Here is a 15,436-nt window from a genome sequence, read left to right on the forward strand (position 1 = left end):
CAGTATCACAATGGTAACACAGCATGTCCAGTTGTATCGTGACTGAATTTATTATGTCAGTACTGGTGATTGAATAAAAATCTGAGTCAAATACAGGCACAATGAAGAAGAATGCTAGAAGTATTTCACCTTTTTGGCTTCAGAAGGACACTCACATTCACACAATAACAATTCACACACATGCGATCACTGTCTCTGGATGCTAAGGCCAACTGCCTTACCACCTGGAGACAGTGGCCATCTGTGTGTGAGTTGTTCTAGTGAGAATGCGTGACTTTTCTCCTTCTGAGGAACGACTTTGTCCAAAAGCTGAAAGGTTTCTAGCATTTTTTTTCACTGTGCCTGTCTGCGACTCAGTGCCTCCTCTGTGTGGTGAGTAATAATTACTGATACTTTCCATGTTGTTGGTATTCCATCTTGGACTTTGTACTGTTTGAATAGAAAGTCAAGAATTAGAAGAACTGAGTGATGGCATTGTCACTATTCAGATGTAAATATTAAATTTTAAGACAGGCAGAACTATGTATATTTCTGTCAGTTTTAGGCTCAGCGAGGCTCGACAACTTTTGCTTTTAAATTTTCTATTAACATAAACAGGCAATGTTGTGGAAGGAACAATTTTATTGGCTGTAGAAATTATTCACTGCTTTGGAACTCATAATACAACAGATTTGATTACCACAGTGATTCTGAATAAAAAAACCTTGAAAAATCTTTGACAGAAAAATCAGTATGCGAGTAAGTGTGGATATCTCATAAGGAATCAGTACATGAAGTGTCTGTCATATATATATATATATATATATATATATATATATATATATATATATATATATATATATATATATATATATATATATAAAAAAAAAAAAAAAAAAAACGCACAGCTGCACTGAGACACAATGCACTACACTAATTAACTTCCACAATGCACTTGCCATGTGCACAACACAGAACATATATGTGTTGCAAAACTGCTGGCCATGGTATAGCAGACATCACCACAGTAGTCCCCTCAGTGGAAGCAGAGCATTGGTGTCAAGGAAGTGTGCAGAGAAGCACACTCTGCATGCAGAGTGGATTGTCCATGCTGGTAGCTGAGGTTGTGCCTGGTGATGAAGTGTTTGTAGGCACTGGGGGCAGAGGCTGTCACTGATCGGTTGTAGAAGATGGTGCCTCATGGAGTATGTATGCTGGCTCCATCCTACTAATTGCAACGTAGACTCTTTGCCATTCCACAAAATACCCCAAGATGTATGGACCTCACTGCATTATGCAGTGAGGACTGGTGTAAGATAGCTGTAACAGTGGCTTCACTCCTTCCATGTGTACCATGATGTGTGTGCATGTTTCAAAGTTATGGGGTATGCAACAATAAGGCATGCCATGTCTGAAGCTTGTGAAGGATGAGCTTGTGCGATGTGTTCACAAAGCTGATGGAAGAACTCTGGTTGGTCATGGCTGATATTGAGCATGTTTGTATCAGCAAATTCAGTGGGGAGACACAGTGTTTCTCCCAGCTCAGTGGCTGAGGAATCAATGCCCGGTTTGTATGTTGTCCTCACACCCAACAGAAATAATGGCCAAGACATGTCATTACACGTGATTGCTTCTTTCAATAAATGGTGCCAGCGCTCCGTCCCATTACTGGCTGGGTGGTAGCACCTGGTCTTGTGATGCTTGTACCCACAGAACTTGATGAGCTGATTGAACACTTTGAACTCAAATTCTCATACCCAATCAGTGGTGATATGCTGGGGTCATTTGAACCTCACTAACCACGTAGAAAAATGTGAGGCTGTAGTCTCAGCTGTAACATTATTTAGAGGAACTGCTTCTGGCCAGCATGTGTACCGATCCATCATCGTGAACAGATATCTGTAGCTGCTTGAGGTCATCAGTGGTCCCACAAAAAGCTGCATATACCTTCTTAGAATTTCTACCACATTCTGCATTTCTTCCCAGTTTTGCTGCTCCAATGATGTGAATTTCTGCTGAACTACCACTTCATGGTCTTCCGTGTTTGCTCATTGCAATTCACTCACTTACAGATGTAAGTGAGTGAAAAGTGCCATCACATCTGGGAAATTACTGATAGGCATGTGGATGTGGTGGGATATTTTGCTTCTCTGACACTGAAGACAGGCTCGTGCCCATTGCTGACAATCTTTCTCAAATCCTGGCCACACATTCCATTTAGACAGGATATGGAAGATAGGTTGTACCCCTGTGTCACATAAATTGTGAATATGATCAAATGCATACCTGAAGAATGCTGGTGCAGGGAAAGACTTTGGAGATATTGCAGTATAGTTTCACCTCTGTCTTGGGGATGCTGACCAACCACAATTGGAGTGACAAATCAGCATCATCTATGAGAGTGTGAAGTTCATCATAACTTTGTTGCACCTGTCACAATGCCATAAAATCTATATGGCTCATCACATAACTCATGCATAAAAGGCAGTTTGATGAATTCGAGCTGGTTGAACTGGCGTGGGGAGTAACTTGTGCTTCTCCATTTGAATGCATGGATCAAGGACCTAAGATCAATAAATATACCAAACATGCAAGATCAGAGATTAGATTAGATTCAGTTTTTTTTCCATGGACCCGAAAAATGAGATGATTCTTGTGGGTGTGGAACATGTCAGAAAGACTCAATCTGTGGCCAGAAGTACTTAATGGTTTCATACACTGCCAACAACTCACAGTCGTAAGTGCCCCATTTCATATACAATAGTGACAGACTCATTGAAAATAATGTTAGTGGCTGCCAGGCACCTTCTACATATTGTTGAAATGCTGCACTGATAGCTGTTTGATGTGTGACAATGACCAAAGCTAAAGATGTGATAAGTTTTGCATGTGTGAGGTGTGTTGCAGTAGCCATTTTCTTTTTGACATTATCAATGGTGGTGTTCATTTCCTTTGTCCACTTTATCAAACAACTGCCTCTCCTCTTTGGCAGTGCAAGCACTGCCATCAATGGTTCCTGCAATTTGGCAGTGTGCGGCAAGTGACAATAATAGAAATTTAACATATGTAATGTACAGTCTTGTACCGCAAGGAAGCAAGGGAGAGGATGTTGTTATGGGTGCCCGGTATCCTCTTACTACAATACAAACGCACATGTGGATTAATACACGTGGATTAATACAGTTCTTTATTTACATTAACTTGAAGTATTTAGTTATCTTGAATAGAGTCTATGTGTTGTGGTACAAGCTCATCAGTAGTAGTCCTATTGCAGACAATATGTATAATCTTGCTATTACACTAATCTGGTTGCTATGTACTGTTGTAACTGTGATGTGAACTGACCCCACACTGCGTTCAAACTGACAGATGACAAACTGGAGTGTGAGTTAGTGAGTGAGACCCTGCAGACAGTGGCAGTGGCCTAAATATATGCTGTCAAGAGGGCGTTGGCGACGTACCACTTGTCAGTGTATCTCTGGCCTCTCTCATGATAGGTATGCTTGATCCAGTGCCTACTATTGATCTTCACTCTACTTCTTAGCTGACCAGTGTGCTGGCATCAGCTTACACCAGCACATTCCTTCCTCCTCCCTCCCTCTCCCTCCAAAAATGCCACACTGTTGTCATGTTGGGAGGATGTGAATGACAACAGGGAGGGAGACAGGGCACTTGAGATAGAGATGAGCCAGGAGCAGTGACTGTGGAGGATGGCATACCCTCAACTGCACCCTGCTATATGGCTTGTGAGGCAACAGCAAAACTGCTGCAAGGGCAAATGTGCAGGCCTGAGGGCATGTTCTGGGGTGATGACGGCTATGGCGATGGCGACAACTGGTCCACGTCCTTCGGGTCAGTGAGCGGGAACAGCGGGGCAAGGGATCACCATCCATCCACTCCTCCTGGCATGCCCTGGTGGCACCAGCAGGTGGCTGCGAAGGTCACATGGTCCCATGAGGGAAGAGAATCAGCAGAATCACAGGGGAAATGACGTGCACAAATTTGGTTCTGGTGGCAGTGCTGCAAACTGCCGGCACCTGCAGTCAAGTACATAAAAGAGCCAATGTGTTCCTGGATCACACCTCTTTCCCAGCACCCACAGTTTCCATAAACCCTGAAAAGCACAAAGCAATACTTGTGGACCATTGGTGGTGCTGGATGCTGTGGTGAGTGCAGCATGTGGACCACTGTCCGATGGTGGCGGCCATGCATAAGTTTCACCGGTGATGGTCCGTCTCGTGGATGGGAACGATAGGAGACAAGAAAGAGTTGCAGCACCTGTTCCCATGTCTGAGTGGTGCGAAGCTTGGCCATCTGTTGTTTAAAAGTGTGTATGAAGCATTCTGCTTCTCTGTTGGAGTGCAGGTGAAACAGAGCACTTGTTAGATGACAAATGTTGAGATTGCATAGCACAAAGGAATACTTGCAGACCATTGGTGGTGCTGGATGCTGTGGTAAGTGCAGCATGTGGAGCACTGTCCGATGGTGGTGGCCATGCAGAATTTCCACCAGTGATGGTCCGTCTCATAGGTGGGAGCGATAGGAGGCAAGAAAGAGTTGCAGCACCTGTTCCCATGTCTGGCTGGTGCGAAGCCTGGCCATCTTTAGTTTAAAAGTGTGTACAAAGCATTCTGCTTCTTTGTTGGACTGCAGGTGAAACAGAGCACTTGTTAGATGGCAAATGTTGTTTCTTTCCCAAAACTATTCATAGTCACGTGAAGTGAACTGTGGTCTGTTATCTGACACAAGAACTTCTGGCAGACACTCTATGCAAAATACGGAGGACAGCATTGAATGGAGCTATGTGATGTGGTAGAAGCGATAGGCACCGCAAATGGGAACTTGCTAAAACAGTCTACCATTATTTTACACAGAGTACGTGAAGGAACTTGCCCCCCTTCTTACAGCGGTGTACGGTAGGTCTCTAGAAGAGCGTAGCATTCCAAAGGATTGGAAAAGGGCACAGGTCATCCCCGTTTTCAAGAAGGGACGTCGAACAGATGTGCAGAACTATAGACCTATATCTCTAATGTCGATCAGTTGTACAATTTTGGAACACGTATTATGTTCAAGTATAATGACTTTTCTGGAGACTAGAAATCTACTCTGTAGAAATCAGCATGGGTTTCGAAAAAGAAGGTCGTGTGAAACCCAGCTCGCGCTATTCGTTCACGAGACTCAGAGGGCCATAGACACGGGTTCCCAGGTAGATGCCCTGTTTCTTGACTTTCGCAAGGAGTTCGATATAGTTCCCCACAGTCATTTAATGAACAAAGTAAGAGCATATGGACTATCACACCAATTGTGTGATTGGATTGAAGAATTCCTAGATAACAGAATGCAGCATGTCATTCTCAATGGAGAGAAGTCTTCCGAAGTAAGAGTGATTTCAGGTGTGCCACAGGGGAGTGTCGTAGGACCGTTGCTATTCACAACATACATAAATGACCTTGTGGATGACATCGGAAGTTCACTGAGGCTTTTTGCGGATGATGCTGTGGTATATCAAGAGGTTGTAACAATGGAAAATTGTACTGCAATGCAGGAGGATCTGTGGCGAATTGACGCATGGTGCAGGGAATGGCAATTGAATCTCAATGTAGACAAGTGTAATGTGCTGTGAATACATAGAAAGATAGATCCCTTATATTTAGCTACAAAATAGCAGATCAGCAACTGGAAGCTGTTAATTCCATAAATTATCTGGGAGTACGCATTAGGAGTGATTTAAAATGGAATGACCATATAAAGTTGATTGTTGGTAAAGCAGATTCATTGGAAGAATCCTAAGGAAAAGCAATCTGAAAACAAAGGAAGTAGGTTACAGTACGCTTGTTCACCCACTGCTTGAATACTGCTCAGCAGTGTGGAATCCATACCAGATAGGGCTGATAGAAGAGATAGAGAAGATCCAACGGAGAGCAGCGCACTTTGTTACAGGATCATTTAGTAATCGTGAAAGCTTTACGGAGATGATAGATAAACTCCAGTGGAAGACTCTGCAGGAGAGACGCTCAGTAGCTCGGTACGGGCTTTTGTTGAAGTTTCGAGAACATACCTTCACCGAAGAGTCAAGCAGTATATTGCTCCCTCCTACGTATATCTCACGAAGAGACCATGAGGATAAAATCAGAGTGATTAGAGCCCACACAGAAGTATAGCGACAATCCTTCTTTCCACGAACAACACGAGACTGGAATAGAAGGGAGAACCGATAGAGGTACTCAAGGTACCCTCCGCGACACACCGTCAGGTGGCTTGCGGAGTATGGATGTAGATGTAGATGTAGATTATGAGCCAATGAGTGTTCCAAAATGGTCCTGCAAAGGTAATGTGCTCTTGTTTCAATGGCAACTGAGTCTTAGACCAAGCTGAGAATTTCTGTGGCAGAGCTGATTGGTTGTCCATGCATGCACGACATTGTGACGTCATCTGTTCAATATGGGCATCCATGCCCTGCCACGTACAGTGCCATCGTGCTGTTTAGTATGAAGAATTCCTCAATGTCCTTGGTGGAGCAACTGCAACACATTTTTGCAACACTTTGGGAAGAAGCACACGTGATGTCCACAGTCATTTTGAACTAGAATGACACCCTGTTGAACTGAAAGGTTGCACCAATGTGCAAAATATCGGTGCACTACTGAGTCCTAGGTACTGTTCAATGAACAAGGCTGAGATGTGCGAATGTAATACAACAAAATCTTGAGATCTGCGTCTTCTTCTGTGGCCTGTGCAATTTTTCTGTAGTGGAAGGGAAAAGATTCCAGCAATTCAGAGTCCTGTGCATTGATTTGACAACAAGGTGTGGCAGATGCATTAATATCAGATTATGGACCAACTGGAAGGAGAGATAGGTCGTCTGCATTGCCATGCTTTGCCATTGGTCTGTACACAATTTCATACTGACACTACAAAAGCAGCAAAGTCCAACATTGCAATTTTTGAGCAGTGTATGTTGGAACAGGCTTTGATGAATGAAACAAGGACTTGTGATCTGTCACTAAATAGAACTTACAACCACACATATGGTGATGAAGTTTGGTCACATCATACACAACAGCAATAGCTTCTTTTTCTATTTGAGAATAATTGCACTGGGTTTGAGTTAACAACTTTGAGGCAAAAGCAATAGGTCTGTCTTGTGCACCAATTCTGTTGGAAAGCACAGTGCTGATTCCATAGGAAGAAGCATCAACTTGTAAAACTACTGGCTTGGCAAGGTCATAATGCACTAAACATCTGTCACTGAGCAAAGCATTTTTGAGTTTCTGAAATGTGCCTTGACAGTCATTAGTCAACACAAAAGGTACATTTTTCCGATGCAAGTGATGCAATGGGGACATGCTCTGAGCGGCATTCAGTATGAACCGAATGTAGTATGTCACCTTGCTTAGTACAGACTGCAATTCAAACACATTGCAAGGAACAGGCAGGTCACGGATTGCAAGCAAATGAGACTGGAGTGGGTGCACTCCCTGTAGTTCAGTTTGAAAAAGGTCACACTTTTTGAGATGACAATTGAGTCCTGCTTCTGACAACACTCAAAAAAGAGTATGCAAAATGACAATGTGTTCCTATGTTGTATGACCTGACACAACAATACTGTCAAGGTAATTTGAACAAAATGTAACTTTTTCATTCAGCTGTTCCAAGTAATATTGAAGAATGGTGGGTGCGGAAGCACTGCTGAAGGGCAAATGCAAATACTTGAACAGCCCTAAGTGTGTATTTCACTTCACTCAATAGAATTTGCATGTGGGTATCTCACAAATCTATCTTAGAAAAGTAATGTCCTGCACCAAGCCTGTCTGTGAGTTTCTGAGGGCCAGGTAATGGATAAGTGTTAAACACTGTCTGTGGGTTGACTGTAGACTTGAAATCAGCACAAATGCGAGTGTGGCCAGAAGGCTTAGGCAACAAAACGAGAAGACTTGGCCACTGACTAGCTTGAATGGGAGCAATTACACCATTATCTTGGAATTCTGTCAGTTCACTGCCTTCTTTGTCTGTTAAAGTAATTGGAACAGGGCAGGCCCAGAAAAACTTGTCTCTCAATGTAATATGCGCTACAGAGTTATTAGCTTTGTCCATTCCTTCTGAAAATAGTTCAGGAAATTCTTTAAGCAAGTAGCTACATTGTCTTTTAGTTCAAGTGCAGATACTGAAAGCACATTGTCTTGGATGCTAAGCCCAAACAAATCAAAGACAACTAAACCAAATATGTTCTCACTGTCTTATGACTTCAACATAGGTCTAGTAAAATTTACTGTCCTAATGTGAGATCTGTAAGTGGTAGGCAAAGTACACTGTCCAAGAGCTGGAATTTCCTGTCTGTTGTAAGGTATGACGTGCTCGTTAGATCTAGAAAAGCGTAGTGAGCCTAGCTGTTTGTACGTGGCATGATTAACGAAAGTTACTGAGGCATGTGTGTCTAACTGAAGGGTAGTACAATGGCTAGCAATTCATAATGAGACAAATAGTTTGCTAGAACATTGTTGCACAGCACTAGGGTGACAAGGAGGCACAACCTTAATCTTACTTTTGTCAGAATCTGTTGCAGGTGCTGAAAACACAGCATTCACTGCATGTGCATGAGCCTGTTTTTTTCTGGGACTGGCCAAAATTGACATTTTTGTGCCATTTCAAACAAACTGCTTGGACATGGCCTTTTTTCTACATATGTAACAGACTGTGTTACATGATGGGCAATCTTGTCTTTTATGGAGAGCGAAATATCTAGGGCAAGACTTCACTAAATTCACAGGCCTGTTTACATGTCTACATGGCTGTGTATGCACCCATTTTTGTGGCAGCTTGAGGTGGATGCAAACAAAGGGCAACTTGACCCAACAAATTAGGGCCTTGTCAAACTTATCAACTGCTATGACACCCGAATCATATTGCTCTAAGATTTACAGATCATATTGCTCTAAGATTTGCAATACTTGGGGAAGTGATGGATCAGAGTAGTTTAAGATCTGTCCCTGTATTCTATTATCTGGGACATTGAACATTATTGCATACTGAATCATTAAATCACTGTAAAAGTTGCCACAACTACACTTAAATTTACAGTTCCTAATCATACTCAATAATTCTGTGTACTACTGGTGGTATGTCTGTCCTGGATTTTCTTCAAGCAAAAGAACTGATATCTAGCTGCAGCTACTTGGACTTGCTGGTCATAGTATTCAGTTAATGCAGTAATTACTTTTTCCAAGCTGAATTCATCAGAAGACGCAGTTGGGAATAGTTCTTGTGTTAACCTGAACACTGTGGACCCCCACAGTCGAAAGGAAGTATTGCATCTTTACACTACCCTGAACATGATGAACATGACAATGTGCTTGGAACTAAGTCAGGTATTCAATACCTTCCTCTTCTGATTTGTTAAATTGCTGGAACGTTGGTATGCTGTTTGGCGGCACTTTGGGGGGGGGGGGGGGGGGGGGGGGTGTTGGTCTGGTTTGTTGGTTGGTGGTTGTGTGGCTGATGTAGCTTATGCAGCCAGTAGTTGTACCGTCATCAACAAGGCAGCAATTTGTTGGTTCTGAAACTGAAAACCTTGTGTTAGATCCATCACATTGGCTGTCTGTGGCTGAGATGTGGGGGCAGTCGGTGGAGGAGGTGGGAATTCATGGTTTACACAAATATGTTATAGCAAAAAGCAAGCAAGGCCTCTGAAAAGAGAAAATTTGATTAGTTCTAGGCTCCCCTCCTGGAATACATGTAAGAAAACAACAAGTTATCAAATGGAAATACTTGAAGATGATCACCTCTGCAAGCTAAAACACAAGAGAAGTAAGCAAAATCTTCAGCCAAGTTGATTATCTTTGATCACCACTGAACTATCCTTGTCGCCACTGTAGAGTCTTGTACCATAAGGAAACGAGTGAGAGGATGTTGTCATGGGTGGCTGGTATCCTCTTTCTACAACACAAAAACACATGTGCATTATTTATTTACATGAACTTGAAGTATTTACGTACCTTGAATAGAGCCCATGTGTTGTGGTATAAGCTCAGCAGTAAGAGTTCCACCACAGACAATATGGGTAATCTTGCTATTACAGTAATATGGTCACTTTGTACTGTTGTAACTTCTGATGTGAACTGAGCCTGCACTGCATTCAAACTGACGGACACCAAACTGGAGTGTGAGTTAGTGAGTGAGACCCGGCAGTCAACAGCTGTCAAGAGGGCATTGGCAGTGTGCTGTCAAGATGGTGTTCGTGGTATGTCACTTGTCAGTGTGCCTCTGGCCTCTCTCATAATAAGCGCGCTTGATCCAGCGCCTACTATTGATCTTCACATTACATCTTTGCTGACCGGTCTGCTGGCAACAGCTTACACCAGCACACCTAAGAATCTGCATAATTCTATGATTGAAGAGGGCTTAGACATGCACCTTATTGCATCTATTTTTTCCATCAGAGGCAGGGAACCAGCTGAAGAGACCTTGTGCCTCAAAAAGGTTACTTCCGGCAGTCCAAAAATGCACTTGGCTGTGTTAAGAACAGTGTTGTAATATTCCAGGGAATTAAATACCTCTTGCCAGTGTTGCCGGTGTGGCTCCTTGTCAGCTGAAGGCACTAGCACATCATCTAGATATGAGAAGCAGAATGGAAGGCCTTGGAGGACTGAATCTACAAACCTCTGCAAAGTCTGTGCTGTGTTCCTCAGTCTGATTGTCATGAACATATTCTCAAAAAGTCCAAAAGCTGTCATGACAACTGTTTTAGGAATATCCATCTCAGCCTCTGATATGTGATATATGCTTTAGCACACTCTAGGACACTAAAGATGGTTGTGCCATGCAGAGTGTGCTTGTTACCTCACAGCAATAGCACAAGATACCTATCAGGTACTATTCTTACATTCAGTTTGTGGTAATCTCTGCAAGGGCATCAAGATTCATTCTTCTTAGACACAAGGCACAAAGTGCAGGACCATGGACTGCTTAATGTTCTGATAGTACCTTTGAACAACATGGTGTTAAATTCTGCTTTTGGCATGCTGAATCGATCAGGCATCATATGTCATGGCTGCACAAGATGGGCGGTCAAGCTGTTGTCTCTATATGATGTACCATATTTTGCTGCATCTGTTTCAAAGTGCCAGATAGCGTAGTTAAATTTGGTTAATCACTAAGCAGAATGTGGTACGCACCTTCTTGTGTCTGGATTAACTTCACACTGTGACAGGTGGTACTGTGGTGGAACCTGGAGTCTGCAAGCCATGTGACACTTTCAGCCAGCTGAGACAGAAGGTTATAGTGAGTAAAAAGATCAGCAGCAATGATCACCTCTGCAATTTCTGTGAGGGTAAAGTTCCAGCAGAGTGGGTGAGGCAGTCCTAGAGTGAATTCCAAACTACACATCCCATACATAGCTATGGTTGAGTTGTTGACTGCTACTATGCAGAGTACAGTGGTTGACCTGCAGCAGTGCCTCAGAAATCTTGGGAGAATGCTCAGGCCACATCCAATATCAATGAGAAACTTCAAACCAGTGCTAGATCACTAGCATAGGGATGCTTTGATGATGACCGGTGGCCAGCTACTTCTAGGACTACCTGTTATGGGCATGTAGCATAGCTGCATGGTGTGATACATTTCCTTGCTTGCTCTCCAAAATGATGATGGTACCAAGCCACCAGCTGCTCTCAGCATGATTTGGTACTGCTGGCAGACCAACTCCTAAAATGTCTGTGATAATGCCTGCAGTCGTCCTCTTCACTGTTCTGTGACATTAACATGCTAACCTGTGTGCATAGTAGGACTGTTGAGGACTGTTGATATTTTTAAAAATATCAGGAACCTGATACATATAAATATTTGAAAAAATATCATTATTGCCCTCAATATATAAAAAAATATCAATGTAGGCCTATAAAAATATTGGCTACATATTATAAACACAATGCTGGTTTTAGAGCTGTATATTTAAGTATTAATTTATTATTAGATTTCTGTACATCAACAAGTTAGCAGCCTGCCTATTCCCCTTAGAGCTCAAACTGAAAGGAAAATGATGAATGTTCACACTTGGCAATAATCAATGTTAACAATGGTAACTGCATGTAAGTGGTCATTTGGTTACATCACATATCAGATTTGTCCAGAACACTTTATGACGACTTCCCTGTTTTTTCATTTTTGTCAATGCCAGTGACATAGCAGTTGTAGTGTCAAAATTGTGTGATGAAGTTAAAAGTTGCAATTTCTTTTGGTAGCACTCAACACCGATTACATCAGTATTTCCCCTAACCTGTCCTCATCCACCACAAAGATCAATCTTGTCATTTAGATTTTTGTTCATCATTTCCAGTAACTGTTTTTGAAGAATGCTGATGTGAAGAAATAGCACACTGTATTATTCCATTCACACCACCACCACCCAGTGCAGTTGAGCTTCTTCTTTGTGCCACCTATACTTGCTTCACACAGTGAAAGAGAAAGACTGGATGCAGTTGGGCTTTTTCTTTGTGCCACCTGTACTTGCTTCACATAGTGAAAGAGGAAACACTGGACATGATGAAAGCTCAAAAAGTAGTAAGACTCCTTCACACAGTGAAAGTAAAATTGTGTTCTACTACAGTTTCAAAAGAATAATTCAAAATATTTATCAAAAAAAATGGTGTTTGATATTGCAGTTTTGATATCAATATGTTGTGGAAAAAAAATTTCACTGGTAGATAACAATATTTTTGGAAAAATATCGATATATATAAATATATCGATATTTTATCAACAGCATAGTAGCTTGACCTTGATCATGAGGGCATCATAATTGGCATGTGCTAAAGACATTTGTGCTGCTGTGGTACTGTTGCACTGTACTTGGCACTTGGTATTTGGCCAGCTGACTTTAGCCTTTACCTGTTCTATTAACATAAACAGGTAATGTTCTGGAGGGAATAATTTTACTGGATGCAGAAGTTGTTCACTGCTTTGAAACTCATGATACAACATGTTTGATTACTATAGTAATTCTGAGCAAATAAACTTGAAAACTCTTTGACAGAAAAATAAGTTTGTGAGTGAGTGTGAATATCTCATAAGGAATCAGTATATGGAGTGTCTATTACATGACAAAACAAAAACTTAAGAATAGCATGGCTGTACTGAGATACAATGCAGTACTCCCAACATTCGAACACCACAATAGTTAACTTCCACACTGTTCTTGCCATGCACATGACATAGAACATAATCTTCCTGCATGTGCCTTGAAACCAATGGCTGTGGTGACAGCAGATGTCACCAAGTAGTCACTAAATTTCCATTTTATTTCAAAAAGTGCTGATCTCAGTCACTATAATTGTTATTTTGTTTGGGATTAGGGATTTATTTACATTTTACCTTAAAAACAACATAAACCTGTAAAATAATAAAAATTCTTGTTACTGCTTACCTGTAGTATAATTTTCCTTCTACTATAAATAATAGCTGTTTAAAACTATAAGAAATAATGCAGTCAAATATTATTCCAAACCCCTCTTATTATTCCAAACCCCCCTATTGATTAATAAATTGATTCAACTGAAGGGAATTCCAATCATACCAAAGCTTTAAGTTTTTAAAAGGGAAGTCCAGCCATGCCAAAGATTTAATTTTTTATATTAGTCATCTATCTTACCTTTAGATCAGATTTTTATATTTTCACCTGTTGAATTTTCTTTTCAAGGTATCTTTTTCTGTTGTGCATGGGAAAAAATGGGAAAAAATTTTGAAACAGCTAAGTCGGTCAGGTATTGGATCAAAGTACGGCTCAACAATGAGGTGAGTATTCTCTTTAAACATTCTGATTATTTTCATGACATCTAAAACTATATCTGATACTGCATGTTAATAGCATTAATATTCATGTAAAATGTATTTTGTTGGTTCAGACTATAAAATTTAAATAGATTTTAGAAACTGTTCAGCAGAATGCAGTACCACTACTCAATGTAAATTGGTTAGTTAAATATGTTGTAGGCCATCAGCATGAGGTATCTGAAGGACGTAAATGAATAACTTGTTGAATGAAGCAGCGATTAGAACTTTCTTGTTATACTGGTCAAAGAAAAACCTAAATATAGGTAACTTGTTGTTCCAGCCATCAAGTGGTTAAATTTGAATATCTCCCTCCCTCAATTTAACCCAGTACCTCTTGCATATGTTTTATAGAATATACTATTGAGGGAAATAATATGTCAGTTACCATTACAAAAATGTCAAACTTTCAGATTACACAAACAAAGAGAATGACTCCACTTTACATACAATACAAGAATTTTTATGACTTCACACAATTTTGCACAATTTTTACTTTCCTTGAAATAAAACAGAAAGTGGACAAATCAATAAACAGTTTTTTTCCAAAACTTATACAGAATTTACACTAAAGCATATCACATCACATTTTATTTTCAAGATGGCTTCAAATAACTGACAACAAATTGATAGGGAGATAATAAGTAGCAGCATAAAGAAAGTTGGCTGTAGCTATAAACAATATTGTCTTATCTTTGGGAAGATCAAGAAGGTAAGCTTATCTGTGGAATAGGCATTTTAAAAGACACAGCAATGATCCCTATCTGATATGTGACATTGTCTAAAAGTCTTTTTAACCAGAAATCATGTTCTATGAGCAGTACGAACTTCCTTTTATATGGGGTGAGTCACCTAACATTACTGCTGGATATATTTCGTAAACCACATCAAATACTGACAAATCGATTCCACAGACCGAACGTGAGGACAGGGGCTAGTGTAATTGGTTAATACAAACTATAAAAAAATGCATGGAAGTATGTTTTTTAACACAAACCTACGTTTTTTTTAAATGGAACCCCATTAGTTTTGTTAGCACATCTGAAAATATAAACAAATACATAATCAGTGCCGTTTGTTGCATTGTAAAATGTTAATTACATCTGGAGATATTGTAACCTAAAGTTGACGCTTGAGTACCACTCCTCCGCTGTTCGATCGTGTGTATCAGAGAGCACTGAATTACGTAGGGAACCAAAGGGAATGGTGATGGACCTTAGGTACAGAAGAGACTGGAACAGCACATTACGTCCACATGCTAACACCTTTTTATTGGTCTTTTTCACTGACGCACATGTACATTACCATGAGGGGTGAGGTACACGTACACACGTGGTTTCCATTTTCAATTACGGAGTGGAACAGAATGTGTCCCAACATGTCAGGCCAATAGATGTTCAATGTGGTGGCCATCATTTGCTGCACACAATTGCAATCTCTGGTGTAATGAATGTCGTACACGCCGCGGTACATCTGGTGTAATGTCGCCGCAGGCTGCCACAATATGTTGTTTCATATCCTCTGGGGTTGTAGGCATATCACGGTACACATTCTCCTTTGACGTACCCCACAGAAAGAAGTCCAGAGGTGTAAGATCAGGAGAATGGGCTGGCCAATTTATGCGTACTCCACGTCC

The 15,436-nt window shown here is 41.0% G+C and overlaps 1 protein-coding gene across 1 annotated transcript in view; it reads left to right on the forward strand.

Moving 5' to 3' along the window:
• LOC126176703 (uncharacterized) overlaps positions 1–15,436 on the forward strand; it is a 244,902-nt gene that overhangs the window by 75,039 nt on the left and 154,427 nt on the right. The window contains exon 3 of the mRNA XM_049923870.1: positions 13,670–13,764. Within this exon, the coding sequence (XP_049779827.1) occupies positions 13,670–13,764 (95 nt within the window). The remainder of the gene's footprint in view (positions 1–13,669; positions 13,765–15,436) is intronic.

The sequence above is a fragment of the Schistocerca cancellata genome, chromosome 3 (assembly GCF_023864275.1).
Source record: "Schistocerca cancellata isolate TAMUIC-IGC-003103 chromosome 3, iqSchCanc2.1, whole genome shotgun sequence".
Lineage (NCBI taxonomy): Eukaryota > Metazoa > Arthropoda > Insecta > Orthoptera > Acrididae > Schistocerca > Schistocerca cancellata.